Genomic DNA, 22,694 nt, shown 5'->3' on the forward strand with positions numbered 1-22,694 from the left:
CCCAAGCCACCAGTGCTGGGGATGCCCTCAATAAATGCAGTTTATTCCCAGAGTACCTGGATGTTGGGCTAAGCCTGACGGCACACAGAGTGACCTTCTGCCATCTGCCTCCAGAGGAGAGCACACAAGTCCCTGATCCCAGCTCTTCCACTTGCACATGCCAATGGATGCCAATCCCAATTATTTATCAGGCCATGCAGCATCAGGGGGATGCTGTGGTCTGAATTCCAGAGTGCATGACCCAAGGCAGGGCAGGAATTACTGCTTGCAGCCACACAACCCTTCTGCTTGCTTTTCCCACTGACTCAACCTCTTAAAACCTGGATGTGCCTCTGTGCATGTTGGGGTGAAGAAAAATGTGTCTGAGCTCCTGTTCCTGTATATGGGCCCCAAATTAGAGAGTATTTGAAGCATGGCACCTCTGCCTTTAACCTTGGATATCTGGAGATGATGCTTTCCCTTGCACCCCTGAGGGTTTTTGGATCCTCCTGGATCCTCCTGGATCCAAAACGCTTGGAAGGCCCAAATCCCTTCACTCCACAGATGAATTTTCCATGAACATGGGGCTTATTTAGTTCCAACTGCATACAGCCATGTGGCTGCCCAATGATGAATTTATAGGGATGAGTTTTTCTACTGTCTTCCCAGCTCAAAGGCTCAGATTAGCTGAGCTGTGCTTGCCCATGTCTGATAACATCTTTAATATCTCTTAAAAGTACCTACAAAATATCAATACCCTGCCTAACACCATCAAGCCCATGTCTGAGAAGAAAAGGAGGAGCTCCTTGTCATGCATGAAATTGAGCCTGGAGTCATCCTGGATCCAAATAAAATCTCTTCTGGAAAGCAAAGCTGCAAGCTGCTGAACAGATGTGGCCTTATCCATGCAGAGGGAAAAACATGGAGAGATGAAAGGCTGACATGTCATTCCTGACCTGGTAAAGAAATAGGAATGTCAGCTGAGAGTCCTTCCTTGATAACAGCACACCCATTTAAAACAGGCTCCAGAGATCCCAGCTACACTCTCAGACAGCTGGAAGGATGAGGATGTTGGAAGGATGGAAGGTGTGTGTTGTGTGTGTGGGAATCTGGGATAAAAAAAGTCACTTATGAGATTGGGGCAATGGGGCAGATGGGAAAGAGGAGGCAGCAAAGGCTGAAGAATTAATCAGGAATTGGATTTTGGGTGAATTTATGTCACACACTCTATATTTGCACTACTCTGGGATGGAAAAGCTTTTCCCTCAGTGATAACTGCCTTGTGGTGATGCAGATTCTGCCTGGATTACACCAAGCAGCAAAAGCAGATTTGCACACTGCAATCAGTTTCACAACATCAGGACAGCCAGAAATTCCCTTGTAACAGAAATGCTCCACCACATGCTCATTTTACAGATCTGTTTCCTCTGACCTGAGGTCAAGGGAGGGACAAGATCATCTTTTTAGTTTCCATCCCCAATCATCTACAATTCCACAAAACCAGTGGCCCAAATCTCTGCGATTTTAAAGTTACGAGATGGAATTGGTAAGACTTGGTTCTTTTGCAGAATGTGTCAACCCATGCTCAGGAACAGAGCTACCTGGAAATCCAGATGTGTGGTTTGGGGGGAATTTCAGTGTTTGATATTTGTCTTCTTTAAAAAAAAACCTCAAAAAACCAACCCAGCAACAATAAAAAAATCCATTAAAATTTCTGAGGAACTATGAATTAAAAAAAAAAAAAAATTAATAGAACCTGCAGTGCACACTGTCGTCTAGAAGGGATTCCTGGGAAACTGACAAGTACCAGCTGACATGGAATGGAAACACTTGTAAATCCATGGAGAAAACCATGGCAACAATCAACAACCATGAGATGGATCTGCACTGTGGGACAGCCTGCTCTCTCCTCTCTCCCAAGCTTCCATAGCCACAGAGGGCAGAAAATCAGAAAATCACAGTGCAGAAAATCACAGTCTCAAGCTGCATCAAGGGAAATACTGCTTGGATATCAGGAAAAAGTTTTTACAGAAAGGGTGATAAAGTTCTGGAATGGCTGCCTGGGGAGGTGGTGGAGTCCCCATCCCTGGGTGTGTTTAACAAAGCCTGGATGTGGCACTGGGTGCCAGGGTTGAGTTGAGGTGTTGGGGCTGGGTTGGATTCAATGATCTTGAAGGTCTCTTCCAACCTGGTCATTCTGTGAATTCTGTGAATTGTATGAATTCTGCAAAAATGCAAAGTCCTTAGCTAAGTACATTCCCTGGGCTTTCCCTGGACTGAACCACACAGGAGTTCAAGCAATGGAAATCCTGCAATCCTTGGAATTCATGAATCTGGCTATCTGGAGTGTCCTGAACTCCTCCAAATTAACATACTTGCAGCAGGAAAGCCTTGAAGCACGAGAAAACCCTTTCTGGAGCCAGGATGCTCCAGGGGCTTCCAGGTTACTGGCGCTGGATCCAACAGTCAATCCTGGGTTAGCCCAGAGCTGCCAAGGTTTCACTCTGATGGCTGCATGGTAAGAAAGCCATGGAAACTTGGCATGGAAGGGCTGCCCTGGAGCTACAAGGAGTGATTGAAGTGGAGGCTGTTAAACCTGAGACGTTTCCACTTGGTTTTCCAACTGGCATTTCCCAACGGAATCCTTGTTCGCTGGCCAGCACCCAGAGCAGCTACTTGGGAATCTCGTTAAATTCTGCAGGAATGTTTCACACACTTTGGACCACTGCGCCCAGGAGAGTGGCAAGTGCTTTGCAGATGTGCAGGAGGCTGAGTCCATGCCCCAGATATTGCAGCAGGAAGATCAAAAGTGACTGTTTTGCATTTATTGCTGGCTCTGGATTGACACTGGGGAGCTCTGGACCTTCAGGAACAGCTCATCAATGAAAGAGAAAGGGAGAGGCTGCACAGATAGATCTGTTCTCCATTCCCACTTTAACCTCAGTTAATTCCCACTTTAACCTCTGCATAATGGTCTTATTTTCTTTTTCCTAGCTCATTCTTCACATGTATAACGCATCACTTCCTAGCAATTTAAAGCATGAGATGCAATCAATCACCTGCAGGCAGCTAAACTGCCAATTTTGGAGCTGGAATAGCCATTTCCAGGGATTGAAAATGCAAATAGAGGCAGGTTTGTGCTTTGCAGCAGCGTGGATGCCACCAGACATTTCAGCCCAGCACTCCTGGCTGCTGGAAAAGCCAACACTTCCCTCCCCAGGATGGATGGGGCACCAAGTTGGTCACTGATTTGGAAGGACAGAAATGCTGCAAGCAATGGCAAACTGAGTCTCTAATTCTTTTGGTCTCTGATGAGAATGGAGGACAAAATGCTTCCACTCAGACAATTTTACCTTCTGTTGGAAGAAAGTTCTTTCAGTTATTGGAGATGGTCAAATCCTGCCTTGAAAAATGGGCACTTCCAGGGATGGGGAAGCCACAGCTTCTCTGGGCTGCCTGTGCCACGGCCTCACCACCTTCACTGTAAAAAATTTTGCCCTTAAATCCAATCTCAGCCTACTCTCTTTTAGTTTAAAACTGTTGTCCCTTGTCCTGTCATTACAGGCCCTGGTAAAGAGCCTCTCTCCGATGTTGGAACCCAGGACATTCCTCTGACTCCTTGGAGGACTCGAGGCCCTGGCAGGGGTCTCAGAGACCTTGGCATGGAGTCAAAAACACCTGTGCCTTCGATTTTAGCCCGTGGAAAAAACAATTACCAACTTTGTGTGAAGAGTTACAAGCCACAAGGGTTTGAGTAGAATTTTAGTGAATTTATCACAGGGTGAAAAAGTAGAATTTTGGGGCTTTTGGAATGGGGGTTCAAGAGGCAAGATGAAGGAATCTGGGTGTGTCCTGTCCTTCTTGTCCTTCTTGTCCTCCTTCTTCTGCTGTGATGGTGGCACTTCTGGATTGGTTCAGAGTAGAGACAAATTGTCTAACATAGGTGATAGGTATTGGAAAATTATTGTAAATAAAGTACACGAAGTTTTTAGTATAAAAAAATAACACCATCCTGAGGGTGGTCAGTGTGCCACAAACTGACCTACCAAACAAACCTCCACAGATCCAAAAAAAGAATGTATTAGATAAAAGAAAATAAACAACCTTAAAAACCAAAGACGAAAAATCTCGACTTCTTCTTCAGTCACAAAGCTAAGAAAAAAACTCTTTAATACCTCAAAAGCCATTTCAGCAACACAAAACCCAAACTCCATATTTATTAAAAGCCCCCTTCAGGTCCTGCAAGGGGCTCTGAGCTCTCCCTGGAGCCTCCTCCTCTCCAGGTGAGCACCCCCAGCTCTCCCAGCCTGCCCTGCCCTTGCACTGGGCTAGAAAAACAAGATGAAGGAGTTGGATGACATAAAATATTCCCCTGGGTGACAAATCAATCCAGAGTCCACTAAAGGACTCTGCCCTCAGGGAAGGAAGAAGGGTTGGACCAGCTGGGAGATTCTCCCTGGAGGAGACCCTGGGGTGGAGGTGATCTCTGCCCTCCTCACACCCTGGAACATCCACGATCCTTTGTTGTTCTTTTGGACCTCCCTTGGTTCCCTCAGAGGCCTCCTTGTGGAATCAAGAGGCCTGCTATCCATTAGGCCTGTGAGACAGCTGGTTATAATCTCCTCTTTGATGTCCTGGCACTGAGAAATCCCTGGATGTTCCCACTGAGGGAGAGGAAACAGCCCAAGTCATGGGCTGGCCCTGCAGCCTGGGAATTTCCCAGGTCATGAACCTGCCCTTGTTCCTGCTCTGCTGGGGCACTGCTGTCCCAGCTTGGCCAAATTGAGGAGGTTTGGGTGATGCCATCCATGCCCAGAGCAGCAGAGAGGAATTTGGAGGTAACACTGGGAGGGATTTGTCCCTGTGCCTGATCCTGACTTGGTGCCATAAATTTACTGGTGGCCTCTTTCACTCACATATTGGAGGAGGCAAAAACAAATTTTCACGTGGAGAAAAATCATCAAATTATTTTTGCCAAAGCAGATGAGAGAGAAAGAAAGAATTTGGAAAACAAAGGCGAAGTTTCAATATTGAAACTTTTCTAAGCAAAACTTTTCTTTTGGGGTAGGGAGGAACACACATGTCGAAGAACTTTATACTAAAATTTGCTTACACTTAAGTTTACAAACCAAACCAAACCCAATCAAAACTCAAGAGGAAATAGAAAATTATGGATAATTTTGAAAAAGAGAGTTTAATTTTCTGTTGGCCCAACTCTCCCCTGACTAGATTCCAAATCTGTGGATAAAGGACCATTATGAGCCTTCTGTACCTCCCCTGGGTGCTTCCACATCCTCATTATCCAACTTTTCACTGAAAACATAGACATTTTAATGCTTGATATTCTTCTGTGCGTCTGCTGTGGAGCACTCGCGGTAGCCCCACAAACTAATGGTACCCAGAGGTCAATGATTTGCACAGTTAAACTCACAAAAACAAAGCAGTGAACTCTTTGGAGTGAGGAATCATCATTTTAAAATAAGAAATCCAGCTCCTACCCTCATGTTCCTGGACACAACTGCAGTCCAAATAGATTTTTTTAGTAGGAATAACAAACAACAAATAATGAATTGTTCCCAAATGATCACATTCTTGCATTCTTTGTTGTTTTGCTCTTTGTTTGGGTTGTTTTGTTGGGCTTTTTTTTTCCTGTTTGTAAATGACAATAAACAGCTCAATTTGCTTTTCATTTGTAGGCTTTTTTTGAGTGGTTTTGTGGACATTCCCAAATTTAATGGAAACATCTGTCTAGTGGGATTGGTTTTACTCCACGCCAGTATTTGGGGGAATGGATGGCTTAGCACTGATGTCAGACTTGGTGGTTTCTGCTGAAACTTGCACGGCCCAAACTCCAGTTTACCTGTCAAAACAGCATTTCTGTTTCCTGCAGGGAATCAAATGGAGCAAAAAGCACTAAGGATAACGAAGGAGAAGATAAAAAAAGGGAAAACCTGCTAGTGCTGAAACTTTTCTGAGTGGCCAGCCTAGCACCAGCAGAGTTGGTACATAAAAGACATTCAGAGTGGGGTGGAGACCAACAGCCACTGAAAGAGGAAGGATTTAACCTTGAGAAGGAAGAAAACAATCTCTGCGTACAAAGATCTCTACAGGCACCAGGGTGACAACAGTGGTGACTCCAATGCAGACACCTAAATTCAGTGTCTTGCTTGGCAGAGCCCTTAGAAGTGCCCCCAGCATTGCCTGCCAGACCCTGAAGAGGGTTTCCTCACCTAGAGCTGCCTCAGTCCCTCTGTCTCTTCAGAAGCCAAGCGATTTCTCGTGGACTCTGACACCTTTTCCAAACGTGTGTGGTAGAGCTGCCTCCTTGATGATGCAGATTGGAATAAAATAAAGGTTCCTTAGTCCCCTGTGAACCTGAAAAGCAGTCACTCCTGGGCTGGAGAAGAGTGAGAGGAAGGTGTTTTGAAGCGTCAAGAAATGAATAGGGAGACAGAAAATGGGACTTTCCCAGACCATGTTGCTGAGGTGGTTGACCCAGTCCCCATGGTGACCATCAGGCAGTGCTGGAGAGGGAGGATGACTCCCAACCTCACATCTGGCAGGGCAGCAGCATTTCTTCATCCCCATTTCAGCACTGCCAGATGGGGACTTCAGGGCTTTGAGGTGTGACTCCTCCAGTGACCTGGGCAGGTGTTTCCAGCCGAGTTTGGAAGAAGGATCCTAACGAAAATCCCTTATGGAGCAAAACAGTAGTGAAAAAGATGGCTTATGAAATTAACCCTGAGCATGAGCTTAGGCATGGCAGGGAGCAACCATTTATTTTTTGGACACTTTCCCTTGCAGATCTCTGTGGCATGACCCAGAATTGTCCAAACCCAGTGCCAGCTTCACAGGCAGAGCACCAAACTGCAAAGCCTGGACAGAGGCAGCCACAGGGGACATCCACCACACAACCCAGGTGCTCCTCTTCTCCATCTCTTCTCCCAGTGGGAAGTGTGATCTGTCAGGATCACTGCTAACAGGGACATCAGGGTTATTACCACGCAGAACTGCCTGCCCAGACACCCATTTTTTCTGCTGTATCTTTAAGAATTTGAGTTTAAAGTACAAGGCTGCTCTCCCAAAGCACCCCAAAGCATCAGTGACCTAAAGGGGAGTACATACAGATGGATCAGTGGGGGAATATGGAGAAAATAATCTGGTGGGATGGATTCAACAAAAAGAGGCTACAGGGGGAGAAGACCTCTAAGAAGTTGTTTGCCAGAAGGGTGAAATCCAAGAAAAGAATCCAATTACTTAAAGAAGATGACACGGACACAGAGCTAATGAATTTGCAAGGAGACACGGATATGTTCCCACTGCAAAGAATAAAATTTCCAGGAATTGGATGCAGTAAGATCCAGAATGGCCTCTCCCAAGGCACAGCAGCAGAGCTTCAGGGACTGGCACACACATGAAGCCCGCGTGGTTTTGAATGGCTGATCCATGGGGATCTGCAGAGACAGAGAATCCTTTACCCAAATGTCACAACTGCCCTTGGTATTTGCCACCAGAGCCACAGAGGGGTACAGACAGGAGGAGAATCAGGAAAAGGGAGAAGAAGAGGAAGAGCTACAAAGGCAGAAGGCATCTGAGGGTTTGCCAATGAACCTGGTGGGATGACAGACAGATCATATTTGTGCAGTGCTGCTCTCCAATGGCTGATCTGAATTCTGCTGTGAGTCACCCAGCTCTGCTTGGAGCAGTAAACGCTCAGTTTTGGAGCTAATTATTTTTGTTCCATACATTAGGCTGTTAATTTAATCACCTGTGGTTTCTTGGAGCGCATGCTGAGGGGTGCGCAGAGAGAGTACACAGGGAAGGAACAGACCTTTTACAGGTGAACGTGTGGAATTCATCCTGACAGGCTGATGGCCCCATTTATTGTAAACACTCTCCACCCAGCCCCCTTCCCTCCCTGCCTGTGACTGGAGCAGCCACAGACACTGGGAAAGTTCTGTTTTGATGTAAATACTTTCCCTTGCCCTGTCCTTGCAGCAGGAAAATGAAACCACCCACGATCCCGTTCCCCTGACCTCTGGGGGAAGTTCATGGATCCTTCCTGCAGGACAGCAGCAGCCTTTGGGGTCGTTAATGAATCCCAGGAAGAGTCTGAGCATCACATGTATCATAAAATCATGGAATTGCAGAGTGGCTTGGCTTGGAAGGACTTGGAAGGAAGCTTGGAAGGAAGCTCCAACCTCTTGCCATGGACAGGGACACATCCCAGGTTTCTCCCCATCCAACCTGGCCTTGTGTGTTTGTGGTTCTCATATCTCAGGTGGGAAAAGACCTACAGCTGTGACAGGATAAACTTTGTGTGCTCCACCACCCTGTCCAAGACCCTACTGTCACTACCTGTCCTAAATGGAGAGGCCAAACTGGCAGGGAAATCCATGTTTTCCATCTGCTGAGAAAGTCAGTGGGGTCCTGCTTTCCTGGAGCACAGGCCAAGTCATGGAGATTGTGAAAAAATGCGTATTTTATGATTGGCTTTTTGCAAATATTAAAATGAATATTATATATGTTATGTTAGAAAGTTATGCTGTATTAATTTTCTTAAGTAGTGTGCTAAATATAGTTTTAGGTTATAACATAATGTTATAATGGAAACTGTGCTATGTAAGATATTTTTTAAAGAGAGAAATGAGGTACTCACACCAAGATAGCAGCCACAGGACATCTGAGTCTTTCAGAGAAAAAAAATTTATTGCTTCCTTATCAGAAGAAATGAACTTGTTCCTGCCTTGCTCAGCCCTGAAGATGGTCAGGATTAAGAGAAAAAAGTTGGCAGGGACCAGAGAGAATCCTGTGTTTGAATGGAATTTATGCATCATGTATGAGATGTATGAATATTCAACAGGCTGTTGCTTTTAAGGGTAAATCCTCTGTTAATGTGGGCCCTTTTTTGGACTTATTTTGCCCAGAAGGAGGTACCCGGACTGTCCATAACTCTTTGGTTTTATTGTCTCATATTGTCCTAAATCCTAATTGTCCAAATTTTCATTACTCTAATTATATTACTATTTTTACAACCATATTATTACTATTAAATACTTAAAATTTTAAAAACGAGTGATTGGCATTTCCACAGAGACTACAGAAGAAACAGTCAGATGAGACCAGTAAAATCACATAAATGATTTTTCTTCTCTATCTCTGCCCATCAGCAAAAATTAAGCCCTTCCTTCAGAGACTTTTATACATATCTCCTACAATTGCTGCACTGAAGCAAAGGTGTGCCCTTCAATGCTTGGCAGCAATGCGAAGGAAGCCAGGCTGGCTCCTCTCAGGCCATCTGAGCAAGCTGCACTGACCCTTTTATTTTACTTTTCAGTACACAACTCCGGAATCTGCCTGTGGAAAGGTGCATCTGAGGGAAAGGCGTTGACATGCCAAGGTACCAAGCTGCAGGGCTGATCCTAAACTCCAATTTTTGGGATAGAGAATTAAATGTTACTGTGGGGAGGTTACTGGATGTATTTCCCATGAGGGTGTCTAGTTTTCTTTTTAATTTTTTGGGGAAAGCAATCCAGGGTGCAATCCAAACATCTGAAAGCAGACACTGAGGTTGCCCATGTGTCTTGTGCCACTGGAGATGAATGCCCTGGGATGTCCCTCCTGGACCCTGGATGTCCTTCTAGAAGAGCATGGAGCTTCTCTCCATCCTGCTTTGCAGCCAAAACCTCAAGTGGTTTCGTCATCTACCTCAGGGATGGCACTGGGCATATTTGAGGAAAGTAAATTGCAATCCAAGCTTGGTGAGCAATCAAGGCACCGACAATAATGGGAGATGAGACATCAACTCTCCACAGAAACCTTCACCTGTGAGTCTGGTCCCAGTTTCTGTGTCTACCTGCACACCAGGAATGATTTCATTCCTTGTTTACCACGGATGAGAAAGGAAGCACTGATTAAGGTGTTCAGGGAAGGGGACTCAGGGATAGTCCACTGGAGATGAATGCCCTGGGATATCCCTTCTGGACCCTGGATGTCCTTCTAGAAGAGCAGGGAACTTCTCTCCATCCTGCTTTGCAGCCAAACCCTCAGGTGATTTCCTCATCCACCTTAGGGATGGCACTGGATGTATTTTAGAATTGCAATCCAAGCCTGGTGAGCAATCAAGGCTCTGTAGGCATGGACAGAAATGGGAGATGAGAAATCAACTCTCCACAGAAACCTTCACCTGTGAGTCTGGTCCCAGACTTTTTCTACCTGTACAACAGAAATTATTACATTCCTTGTCTACCACGGATGAGAAGGGAGCACTGATTAAGGTTTTCAGGGAAGGGGACTCAGGGAGGTGTTGGCAAGGGAAGTGATCAGATGCAATGGGAATTGTTCCCTTCTCCTGGGTGGCTTTCCCAGGAGAGCAGAAGCTCTTTGCCAGTATCTGCACCACTCCTTTGCCTAAATGCGGGCAAAACTGCAATCTGCCTGCATGCAGATACTACAGGGTGCTCTCCTGCCTCCCACATCCATCTGGATCCACCAGTGTGAGCTGCTTCAGTCTAGAAAAAACACCACTGTTTGAACAGCCCCTGACACTGAGGAGGCTGAAGCCCCTGACTGATGGGCTGGTGCATCATGAGGGATCTCAGACACATCAGTCTGCAAAGAGCCCAGGAGTGCTGCAGCTGTGTGGTGTCACTGGAAGTGAAGCACAGCATGATTTAATCCCAAATAATCCATTTTTTTGCAAGACAGAAGAGAGGGAGAGATGCAATATTTGGAAAATCCTGCACTTTGCTCCTTCTTTCTCTTTCTCATTATTCAGAAGGTGGTGAGGCTCTGGCACAGGGTGCCCAGAGAAGCTGTGGCTGCCCCTGGATCCCCAGAAGTGCCCAAGGCCAGGCTGGACAGGGCTTGGAGCAACCTGGGCTAGTGGAAGGTGTCCCTGCCCATGGCAGGAGGAATTTGATGGTATTTGGGATCCAACCCAAACTGACCTGTGGTTCTCTGATAATCTCTGAGCGAGGAACACACAAGAAACAAACCCTGTGATGTAAAGTCACTCTGCTTTGTTTCCCCAAATCCCCACAAGTCCTGGCTGGCTGCCAGCTGGACTCCACACTGCATCCTCACAGCTTTCCAGATAATTCCTATGGAAGGAACCCTGGGAACAGAAAGAGCCCGTGGCTGAAAACCTTTTCTGGTGCAGTTTGGAAAGTGTCTCTGAGAGAACTTGGCTCCAAAGGCTGAGGATCAGAAGCTGGAAGCTGCTCTGAACCCAAGTCCTCTGCTCTCAGACCAGGACAAGGGGCAGCTGATGGCGCCACCACTGCTGTGTTTTCTCTGTGCCCCATGCCCTTCCAAATTGCCTTTCTGAGAACACAGCTGGGGAGGGAACACAGGCGTCAGGTCCCCTGCTGGGCACTCAGGTGAGAGGGCAGGAAACATCACCATTTCCAGCTTCTGCTCAAAACTGAGTGCCTGGATTTTGGGGTCAGTGCCCTCCGTGATCCCTGCCATTACTCATGAGCTGTTTCTCAGTGATTTGTGGAGCTGCTCTGAGGAAACTTGAGCTGGAAAACAGCCAGGGATGAGATGTGACACAAGCCCCCTGTGCTGGTGACATCCTCCCCTCAGCAGTGTCTGGCTCCTGCTGCAGGGGACACTCCTGTCCCTTTCCTGTCCTGCTGCCCCTCTTGCCTCTCCCACAAAGACACCCCCATTCCTCACTGTCTCTGTGCTATAAACCATCAGTTTTAGGCTTAGGATATGATTGTCCCCAGTTCCAAACAAGTTTCTTTTTTATCTTTTCCCCACCTCAATGCTTCCACCAAGGTCTTGCCCTGTCTCCTGGACTGAGCTCTGGCACAGCCCTTCCAACAAAGTCTGGGGCCAGATTCTTGTGCAGTGGGGGCTGTTCCCTGCTCAGTGTTTGCATAATTGAGCCTTTAATTGGAGATCTCTTGCAGGGCTGCCTTATGGCTAATTTTTTCCCCATCATGGACATTTTTTTGGAAGGTTTGCAGCTTTTTTTTTTGATTTCTCAGCACTTGCAGTCCTGCACTGCAAGAGCCTTGCAACGGAATGCAGCCAGGAGTCTTTTAATTCAGTTTATCAGACAGGGAAGCCCCTCTGATTTGCTCCAGCCTCTGACTCACTGGGGGAATTCCCATAAGATCCCATAAACCATGAGAAATAAAAAAACTCATGGACATAAGAGGAGCAAGTTTGATTCCAGGTCCTGAAACCAAGTGGCACCAACAATCCCATGTTCCTAGAGCTCCAGGCACACTTCTGGGGCAGATTTGTGTTGGAAAGAGCTGTCTGGGACCAGTCCTGTTGTTCTTCCTTAACTGAATATCATCAATGTGCTCACTGTGAACAACACGAAAGGCAGCATGGACTTGTCCAGGGCAGGGATTTCTCCCAGCAAATTTCTCCCTTGTAAATGTTTCTTTTTATTTTTTTTTCCTTTTTTTTCCCCAGCTACTGGAGGGGGTAAAAATAAAGGATGCATTTCAGAGGCCTTAATGACTGAGCAGTGAATTGCCTCGGGTTGGAAACTTCCCAGGAGGAGGAAATGCCCTCTCTTGATCAAGCTGGCAGTTGGTTCTCTGCCACCAGATCTGGTGGTTCTTGGGCTTGGCTCCAAAGGCATCAGCCACGAGCCCTCCTGGAGGAAGGCTATTCATTAGGAGCAGCTAAAAACCATCTCCTGTTCCAGCCACTCCAGTTAATCCATCCCTGGGCTGACCTCACCCATAAATTATGGTGCAGGGAGAAGTGCAGCCTTCTGTTTCCATGTGACAGCTTCACAGAGCACCAAACCAGAGAACACAGGGCAGGCAGAAGTAGAATCAGGGAATCACAGAGCCATTCAGGTTGGAAAAGCCCCCTAAGATCACAAAATCCAACCATTCCAAGTGCCACATCCACATGGATTTTAAACCCCTCCAGGGGTCGGGATTCCACCACTGCCCAGGCAGCCTTTGCTGGTGCTGGACAACCCTTCCCATGAAGGAATTCTTCCTAAACAGCAGTGAAAAAATCCTAATCAGTGAACAAAGATGATTCACTGCAATCATAGAATCAATAGACCAAGTTATCCCATAAGGAATGATGGAAATAAATCTCCTGCTTTGTACCTGCAAGGATAGAGATCCCAAGAACCAAACTCTGTGTTTTACCTGTCATCTTTCACAGGTTTGTCCATCTCATGTTGTCTCACACTGAGCAGAACAACTTCAGCTTGTTACAGAGACACAGAATGGAAAATTTCACCTGATAGATAATGTCTGACACCAGAAACTGAGACTTTAACCCAGAAGGATCCCATAACATTAAAAGGTGCTATCAGCCTACCTAGAATACAGCACAGTAATCACGGCAGGTAAAACTCCTATTGATCCATCAGAAGATAATTCAGATTGCTTTCCCAAGGAAATACATTTGTTTTGCCAAATATAATAAAGCCATCAAATCCAGCTTAATATAGATGAATTTACTGTTATGTGGTTTATTCTGGTATTGCTTCCAAAACTCCTGTTGAAAGATTTTGTAACATTTTGCTCACTGAATCCCAGCAGTTTCAATTTTTTCAGGGTCTATTTTTTCCCTGTTTGTGGTACACTCCTTATAGCAACTGCCTCGAGATGCGTCAGGACTCTGCCGTATAAAAATGGACATTTGGCTTTAAATAGTTTTATTTGGTGGTGGAGGGGGTGGACTGGAAGCAGAATAATCCCTTACACAAGTCATGGAATATCTGGGTTCTGCTCCCAGTCACTGCATTGCTTTGGCCAGGCAGAAGAAGAACAGATGCTCAAAATTGGGTGTCCAAATCATTAACTGAAGTCCAGAATAAGGCATCTGTTATAACAGCAAAAACTGCTCTGAGCCCCTCTGTCCACCCCTGGCTTCCCACACAGGTAGGAAACACTTGGGCTCCAAGTAATTGGTTTTGGCTGATTATTTCCAAACAAACATAGACTGTTTCCCTGTTTTTCTGCACCCTGGTGGCTTCTGCACTTGGGCACGTGGAGGGAATCAACACTGTTAGTGCTTTGGCTGCATGATTTACTCACAGGCTTGTTATCCATGTGCCTAATTGGAATCGTCTCCTGTGCCCCTCCTGCAGGACGGAAATATGCTTTCCCTGGAGGGAAACCCAGCTCCCAGGTTGTTTTTCCACAGAGTTTCTCCAGACAGACACAATCCCTGCAGGTGAATCCACTGTTCCCCCAGAGGGCTGCACATTCCCACAAATCCCTGAGCCTTTCCCACTGCACACATCCCTGCTGTCATGCCCCAGGAATGACACTCTGGCAGGCTGCTACACAGCCCTGATGCTATTGTGTGGGAAAAAGAGAAGAAGAAATCACATTTGAGGGGTGCTGAAGCAAAAGCAAAATTTGTCAGGGAAAACAATGGATTTCCCCTCATTTTAATGCTTTAAGAATAGTCTTGAAATAGTGCAGGAATGGTTTGGGGCCAAGTGTTCTCTTCTTGGGAAAGGGAGATGGGCTGGAAGAGCCATCCATGCATCCATGCATCCATCATCCATCCATCCATCCATCCATCCATCCATCCATCCATCATCCATCCATCCATCCATCCATCCATCCATCCATCCATCCATCCATCATCCATCCATCTATCATCCGTCCATCCGTCCATCCATCCATCATCCATCCATGCATCCATCATCCATCCATCCATGCATCCATCATCCATCCATCCATCCATCCATCCATCCATCCATCCATCCATCCATCCATTCATCCATCCATCCATCTATCCATCCATCCATCCATCCATCCATCCATCCATCCATCCATCCATCCATCCATCCATCCATCATCCATCCATCCATCCATCCATCCATCCATCCCCTATAATTTAATGAATTTATGGTAATTTTGGCATGAGCCCATTTAATGGGAACATCCTGTGGTGCGTCTTTCCTGGATGATGTTCAATAAATCCAGCCAGAGCTTGGTCCCAGCAGCTTTTGACACCAGCAGGGTCTTTGCTGGTGTTTTTAATCAATGGTTCCTGTGAAACAGGACCAATGGGGGACATGTGGCAGATGGCATGGTTCACCCCAACTGCTCTTGCTCCACTTTGATCTGATGCTCTGGGCCATAGATAATTATCCCAGAGCAATTTGCATTCCTTTCTCTACATCACTTCTGCCACTTCCACCCTAACTCAGAAAATTTCAGGAGATACAAGGAACTGCTCTGACAATCAAAGTAATTAAATGTACTTTTATCCTTCTGCTTTCAAATCACCTTTTTTTTTTTTTAATCAGGTCCTCCTGTGCACAACAACACTACAGAAGTTTGGGCTTTTCCTAGGATTGTGTCTTGTGGTAGATTTTTAGTGTTTTCTGATGTCTAACCAGGAGCTGACCTCACTCTGAACCTTCCTTCTGTGAGGGAGAGTATAGGAGTTTTCAGTCCTTCATCCATCTGTCCATTTTTATAGGAACTTGAGATATTAGAGCACTTTTAGCACTTTTTGAAGTGTGACTGGGGTTGATGATGGGCTCCATCCAGAGCAGAGTGACCAGGTCAGGAAAGGGGATGGGGCTTGGAGCCACCTGCTTTGGTGGAAGGTGTCCCTGCCCATGGCAGGGGGTGGAATGAGATGAACTTTCAGGTCCCTCCCAACCCAAACCATTCTATCACAAAAGAGTTCATCAGGTGGTGAATTCATCACAGGCACAGAGTGATAACATAAACACTTTTCTTATTAAAAAACAATGCTAAATTGTTTCCTAGCATTGTAAAAAACAATGCTAAATTGTTCTACTCTTTTATCAGAGTAGAATTAGATTCTCAATTTCTACCAGAACATGGTCTCACACGAAACGTGCTTTCACAGTGTTTTCCCCATCATTTATTTTACAAGTGGCACTTCCTGAAGTTGAGCACAGCTCTGCAAAGTGCTTTGTGAAAGGGCTCCTGCCCTGTGTCAAACAGCAACTGAAAAGATATTTATATTTTGGCTTGAAGGAGACCTTTCAGAGCAGCTGCCTTTCCTTCAGGGTGCAGGTGGAAAAGCCAGTTCAGTGTTCTTCTGCATCATACCTGGGAATGAGCAGCAGCTTCCACTGCAACCCAGCAAGTCACCCACCCAAGGCAAAGGTTGAACTGTCAGTCTGGAGGGTTTTGTCCGTGCCCAGGGATCTCTTCAGGCATTCCTTGTCCATCCTGCTTGTGGATGGACAGGGAGAAGGGAGCCTTGGGTTGTGGCCTTCACCCTTGTGTGGCACTATCTAAGTTGTTTCCTCATTTCTCAATGCGCGTCCTTCTTTCTCACACCAGTCTTGATTTCTGACCAAATCTAAAGAATAACAAACATGGGAGCCCAGACTACACTATGCTTAAAAACCACAGGCACTGAGGTACATAAATCACCATCCTGGGCACCAGCTAGGCCATCCTTGATCCCAAGGGATGGCTATCTCCTCCTAGATCCTCCTGATGGAGGTGCTGATGGAGAAGGTCTTGACCTCCACTGCTGGGATGGTCCTGTCTGAGAACTCACATTGAGATTCAGGTGCTCCCCAGCTGAAGAGTGATGGGAATCAGGCCTCCATCCCTCCTCCCACTCTTCCTTACATCCTCCTGGATCAGAAAGCAGGTACTATCTACCTGTAGGGGGTTCTGCTTCCCTGACCACCTGGCATAGGTGTCCCGCTATGCAAGGACAAACCCAGCGCCTGAATTTAACAGGATTTTCCATCAACAGAAGAGCCAGTGAAGCCTCTATAGAGCCACAGAATTGCTGAAGTTGAAGAAGCCCTCAGAGATCATCAAGTAAAAAATCCAGACAAGGATATATCCCACTTTTCTGCAAATACCTGCAGTGCAGACACTATCAGCTCATTAGTTGTGCCTGGTTGTTTTCTGTAGTCATAGAATCACCACAGAATGGTTTGGCTGGGAGGGACCAGCAAATTCCACCTCTGCCATGGGCAGGGACAAATCCCACTATCCCAGGTTGCTCCAGCCTGGCCTTGGACACTTTTAGAGATCCAGGGGCAGCCACAGCTTCTCTGGGCACCCTGTGCCAGGACTCACCATCCTCACAGGGAGGAATTTCTTCCCAATCTCCCATCTAACACTGCCCTCTGTCAGTCTAAAACCACTGCCCCTTGTTCTATCGCTTTCTGCCCATATAAGAAGTTCTTCTGCCTCCTTTTATGAGCCTCCTTTAGGCACTGAGCTCTCCCTGGAGCCTTTTACTCTCCATGTGAGCACTTCTAGCTTTTCCATCCTGGCTCCAGAGCAGAGCCCCGGCCCTTGGAACATCTCCATGGCTTGACACAACCAAAGGGAGATGAACTCTATGTTACTCTACTCTCAACCAGCCTTAAACTCCTGGCCCCACATCTCTGAGAAGTCTCCAGCTCAATTCTCTGGGCAGGTGTTTGCTCAGGGGGCAGGAACCCTGCCCCAAACCCCAGAAGCAGCTCCCAGCAGCCCAGGAGAGCTCCACTGCTCTCCACAGACAGGACCCAAACACAAACTACAAACGAGGATTTCATCTCGGCTTGAACAACCTGCTGCTAAAGATCCTCATTAGCCACAGGAGCTGCTAATTGTATTTAAACTGCTGTTGATAGCACCCTGTGCTCAGGGACTGTGATCACACATCCAAGAGGGAGTTAAATCACTCAGCTGATAAATAGACTGTGGTGGTGTCGGGGAGTTTGAGCTGATTTAAAGAAAAATCATTGTAGATTATTGGAGCATGGAGAAATGGCTGACAGCATTTGGCACACACATAATTTGAAAATTTTGATTATTTCAGTTTTTCAGCAGCAACGTGATGAATATTACCCCTGTGTAACAAATGTGGGAGCTACTCTGCAGAGTGGCAGGGATGTGTGCAGACTCAGAGACACCGAGCACGGAAGTTTCTGAGTGCTGAAGGACTTTAAAGTGGAGCTGAGAGTCTTTTGTCACTTGAAAAATTTAATTTTACTAAAAATTTTAATCAGGCATCAGTGAACAGTGTGACTCAATGATGACTTTCTGCAAATTCATGTCAAAGAGAGAAAAAAAGAAGTCAAAACATTTGGGTATTTTCCGAAGAAAAAAACCCACTTGTTCATTTCACTTTGATGCAATTTGAAGGCTCAATTTGAAATGTCTCTGAATTTTAATAAATTCCAATTTACTCTGAAGCTGAAACAATACATTGCTCTTCAATTGAAAGTTATTTTGTTTTTCATGGGAGTTTTACTTTCATTTAAAGTGCATATCAATATAATTTTCTGTTGGTCCCGAATTCTTTCACCTAATTTTGTCTTATGAAATAAATAAAACCCATTCTATTTCACCACTTATAACCTTCTTTTTTAGCAGAATTGGCCACAGCATGTTTCAGTTTGTGGATTTACAGTAAAATTTCCTGATTTCTGCAAGTTTCAGACCTGTCTCCTGAGCTGCAAAATCCAAGATTAGAAGTTTCTGTTCCCTTCTTGACAGCATTGGACGATTCTCAGATTTGAATAGGAAATTGCCATTAATAAAGGGGAGGGAGGGGAAATCAGAGGCAGCATATTTTGTAGTCATAAAATAAATGAACTTTTGCTGTGTTTATATTATACATATAATATGGCAGGAAGTAAAGATCAAAGCTGTGTTTATAAAGGACTTGGCCAGTTGTGTGCTCGGAGGAAGCAAAGGGGTTCGTGGGAGGCATCTCAAGAATGAAGTTTGGATTTTTTAGCTGGTGAAAATCAGTGTGCCTCCTTTGACTTGTCTGATTTACATCAGCAGAGAAGCTGGCACAAGGGTCTCAAGGCAGAACAGATACGGTAAAACAAAATAAAATTATTTTTTCCTACTGAAAAGTATTTGCCTGAGATTCCTTCTCTACTTCAAAGTGCCAGGAGTGACTCAGAGGAACAGGATCCTGATTTCCAGCTTCATTAGCTGGAAGGTTGTCAGGTGGCTGGATCTAAACAATCTTTAAAGTCCCTTCCATCCCAAATCATTCAGTGATTTCGTGATTTTTAAGGTGCAAAGGTGCAAATGAGGTTTGGAGCTGGTTCCTGCCCTGGTTGGCCAAGGAAGGGAACATCAGAATGGGGCTGCTCAGAGAGCTCAGCCTTCAAGGACTGGCATCTCCCTGAGCCCCACAATTCCCAAACTCTTTATTTGCAGGTTACACCATCTCCCCTCCATTCCCCCAATACACCTGATCACTGAAAGGGAAACTGAGGCACGGCCAAATGGGATAATTCATCCCTGCTCTTGCAGGGAGAGGAGTTCAGTGCAGCCTTACTGCTCCCTGTCTGAGTTATACCATCAACTGCAACACTCCCACGGGGTGAAAATTCCTGACAGCAATGATTTCATCCCCCTGGAGAGCTGAGCCAAACCCCCCAAGCACCACCCTCACCCACAGGAGGCACTGGAGCAAAGAGGCACCAGACAGCAGCATGGTGACAGCAGACACGCACAGCCCTGATCCACCACTCCAGGGACACCTCAGCTCTCCAGGCACCATGGATCCCAGGGGATTATCCCACTGGAGGGTGCCCCACAGCCCTGGGCTCCAGGTGTGCCTGGGGACACAGCCCAGGGAAACAGCCCCAGTGCTGGAGGGAGCTCAAAAACCTCCGCAGGTCAAACTCTGTCCTGCAGTCACGATGCTGTTCCCACTGACTTGAGAGGCAGCCCCGAGCAAGAGGATCTGAAAAACCCAGAGAAAAAGTGCAGCAGCCCCTGCTGTGATGAATGCTCCTCTGGCTGCAGGGCTGGTGGGACACAAGTCCGCCATGGGCTGTGGGACACGTGGGTCCCAGCTGGCAGATGGAATGACAGACCTCCCTGCTTTGCTGAGCTCTGTGCAAAGGCTGCTGCTGATGCTCAGGAATTATTTTAATCTCATTTTTCCCAGCTCCAGGTTCAGCTGCAGCATTCCAGAGGGTTAATCGGGTGCCCTGAGCTGGGTGCCTGCTGTCAGGGTGAGGAGCACCGGCTTCCCTGCACATCCTGGGTCCCTGGCGCTGGAAGGGGACGTTCACACACATCCCTGGTGGGCTCTGTGCCTGCTCAGCCTCCCCTGCACGCAGGGGGGAGCATCCTTTTCACAACTAACTTGCCAAAACTTCAGAGCACAACACGAGAGACAGCCCTAAATGAGCACATGGGGTGGTGGATCAGTCCTGGAAAACCACAAGGGATCCTCACCCTTCACCCCCATGGATAACACCCAGTCCTGCTCCAGGTCCCTGCACAACAACAGCAACCTGAGAAGTCAGGATTTGCGCTTCAGGCTCTGACACACTCCTTGGGGGGATAAAACCTCACTCGTCTCCAACAGAGGTGGGAGCCCTGGACCCACAGGGGCACATCCAGGTACAGTTCCCAAACTGGGAGAACGAGGAGACAGCAAAACTGTTGTTGGAGACCCCTGTGCCATAGAAACAGCCTGTTTGAAGCAGAGCTGCTTCCTCCTTAGCCTAAACTTTGTTAGTTAAAATGCTGAATGCAGAATGAATTAATTAAAGCAATTATTATTTATAGCTGCTATTTTATTCATTTGCTATCTACTCTGATTGATTGTATGACTTTGCTTAATAAATATTGAATAAGTGTTAATTAATTGAATTAATTCATCGCTGGTTTATTCACCTATCAGTCACCTCTCCCTCATTTCTATGCATGAGCTGTGTCCTGAAAAGTTTGTCCCAAGGAGCAGGTCCCCAGGGGCTCAGCCCCAGGCATGGGACAGGGATCACTTACCAAAGGGCAGGATGAAGAAGAAGGGGAACCAGCAGAGGATGAAAACACCCACGACGATGGCGAGAGTCTTGGCTGCTTTTTTCTCCCGGGAGAACTTGAGGAGCCTCACGGAGAGGGAGCTCCTGAAGTTGTGGCCCTTGCTCCGGGTGCTGGAGAGGGGCTCCTCCAGCACGCTGCGGCAGTGGATGCGCAGCACCACCTCCATGGACTTGTTCCTCTCCTTCTTGACCCCTGCCTCCAGGCTCCGGGTGGTCCGCCTGGCCACCACGTAAATCCTGAAGTACATCACCAGGATGACCATGAGGGGCAGGTAGAAGGAGAAGAGGGAGGAGAAGAGGGCATAGCCCGGCTCCTCCGTGATGCTGCAGATGCTCTCGTCCGGCGGCGGCGGCTCCTTCCAGCCCAGCAGCGGCCCGATGGAGATGACCATGGAGGAGAGCCAGACCACCACGAGGATGACTCCTGCCTTCCTCTCGGTCATGATGGTGGGGTACTTGAGGGAGTACTTGACGCCGATGTACCTGTCCACGGAGATGATGCACAGGCTCATGATGGAGGCAGAGCAGCAGAGCACGTCCACCGCTGCCCAGATGTTGCAGAAGATGCGCCCGAACACCCAGAAGCCCAACACCTCCAGGGTGGCCGAGAAGGGCAGCACGGTGGTGCTCAGCAGCAGGTCGGCAATGGCCAGGTTGACGATGAAGTAGTTGGTGACAGTCTGCAGGTGCCGGTTGCAAGCCACCGAGAGGATGACCAGGATGTTCCCCACGATGGCCGAGAGGATGAAGACGGCCAGGAACACCCCGACTCCCACTGCCTGCACATCCAAGGCGAAAGTCAGCGTGGTGCCGTTGCCCTCGGGGGTCTCCTCCCCTTGCAGCCCCCAGGACCGGTTGGCAGCGCTCTGGCTGCCTTGTCCCGTCCGGTTCCCACTCAAGCTGCCATTGCTCAGCTCGGGGAAAGTCATTGTAGAGAAAGTCCGGGCTCCATTGAGGGCGAGGAGAAAGCGGTGCCGAGGCGCAGCTCCCCCAGCATCATCCCCGGCTGGTAGCCCCCGCCAAGACGCGCTCCGCACCTCGCTCCCCCGGCCGGGGTGGAGAAGAAAGGGATGGAGGGATGGAGAAAAAGAGAGAGAGAGGGAGGGAGGGCAGGACGCGCTGCCCGTCGCCCCCCGCCCGCTTCACGCCGTCCGCCCGCGCTGCCCCCCGTCCCCGCTGTCCCCGCTGTCCCCGGCGCTCAGCCCCGGGGGGGCAGCGCGGTCAGAGCCCCCCCGCCGCCCTGGCATGCTCCGGGGGCTGCGCTGGGCACGGCCGGCAGCGCCCGGCGGCTCCGCGGCTCCGCGCTCCGACCGGGAGCGGCGGGAGGGGCCGGACGGGCCGGGGGCGGGCGGGAGCCCCGCGCGTCAGGTGCCGCCGGGGAGGGAGGAGGAGGAGGAGGAGGAGGAGGAGGAGGAGGCAGCGCTGCTTTGCAGGACGAGGCGAGCCCCGGGCAGAGTGAAAGCGGCAGCAGAGCAGGAGGGGAGAGGAGAGATGATGGAGGGGATCCAGGCGAGATGATAGAGGTGGTCCAGGCGAGATGATGATGGAGGGGGTCTAGGCGAGATGATGATGGAGGGGGTTCAGGCACGCTCTGGGAGGAGGCAGCCCCCGGGAGGGTCTCGCAGTACTGAGGTGCAGCCCCAGGAGGAGCACTCAGAACTGGGATGCAGCCCCAGAAAGTGTCTCACAGCACTGGTGTGCAGTCCCAGGAGGAGTCATTCAGAATTGGGGTGCAGCCCCCAGGAAGAGCACTCAGAACTGGGGTTTAGTCCCTAGGAGGATCACTCGGAACTGGGGTACAGCCCCAGCAGGATCCCCCAGTCCCGGGGTGAAGTCCCGGGAGTGCGGCGCTCCCGCCCGTCACCGCCGGAGGGCAGCAGAGCGCAGGGATTGCCCGGCGGGTCCCGGGGCTGCGGGGACAGCGAAGGGGACAGCGAGGGGACAGCGAAGGGGA

General features: G+C 48.2%; 1 protein-coding gene across 2 annotated transcripts in view; it reads right to left on the reverse strand.

Moving 5' to 3' along the window:
* The window catches only part of ADRA1D (adrenoceptor alpha 1D), a 43,989-nt gene extending 22,126 nt beyond the window's left edge, over positions 1-21,863 (reverse strand). For both annotated transcript variants that reach the window (XR_004060686.1, XM_030947636.1), the window contains exon 1: positions 20,703-21,863. Coding sequence is in view for 1 of the 2 variants with exons in the window: in XM_030947636.1 (XP_030803496.1) it covers positions 20,703-21,669 (967 nt within the window). In the remaining variant the exon portion in view is untranslated. The remainder of the gene's footprint in view (positions 1-20,702) is intronic.
* Positions 21,864-22,694: the final 831 nt, after the last annotated feature.

This window comes from Camarhynchus parvulus, chromosome 4, assembly GCF_901933205.1.
Source record: "Camarhynchus parvulus chromosome 4, STF_HiC, whole genome shotgun sequence".
Classification (NCBI taxonomy): domain Eukaryota; kingdom Metazoa; phylum Chordata; class Aves; order Passeriformes; family Thraupidae; genus Camarhynchus; species Camarhynchus parvulus.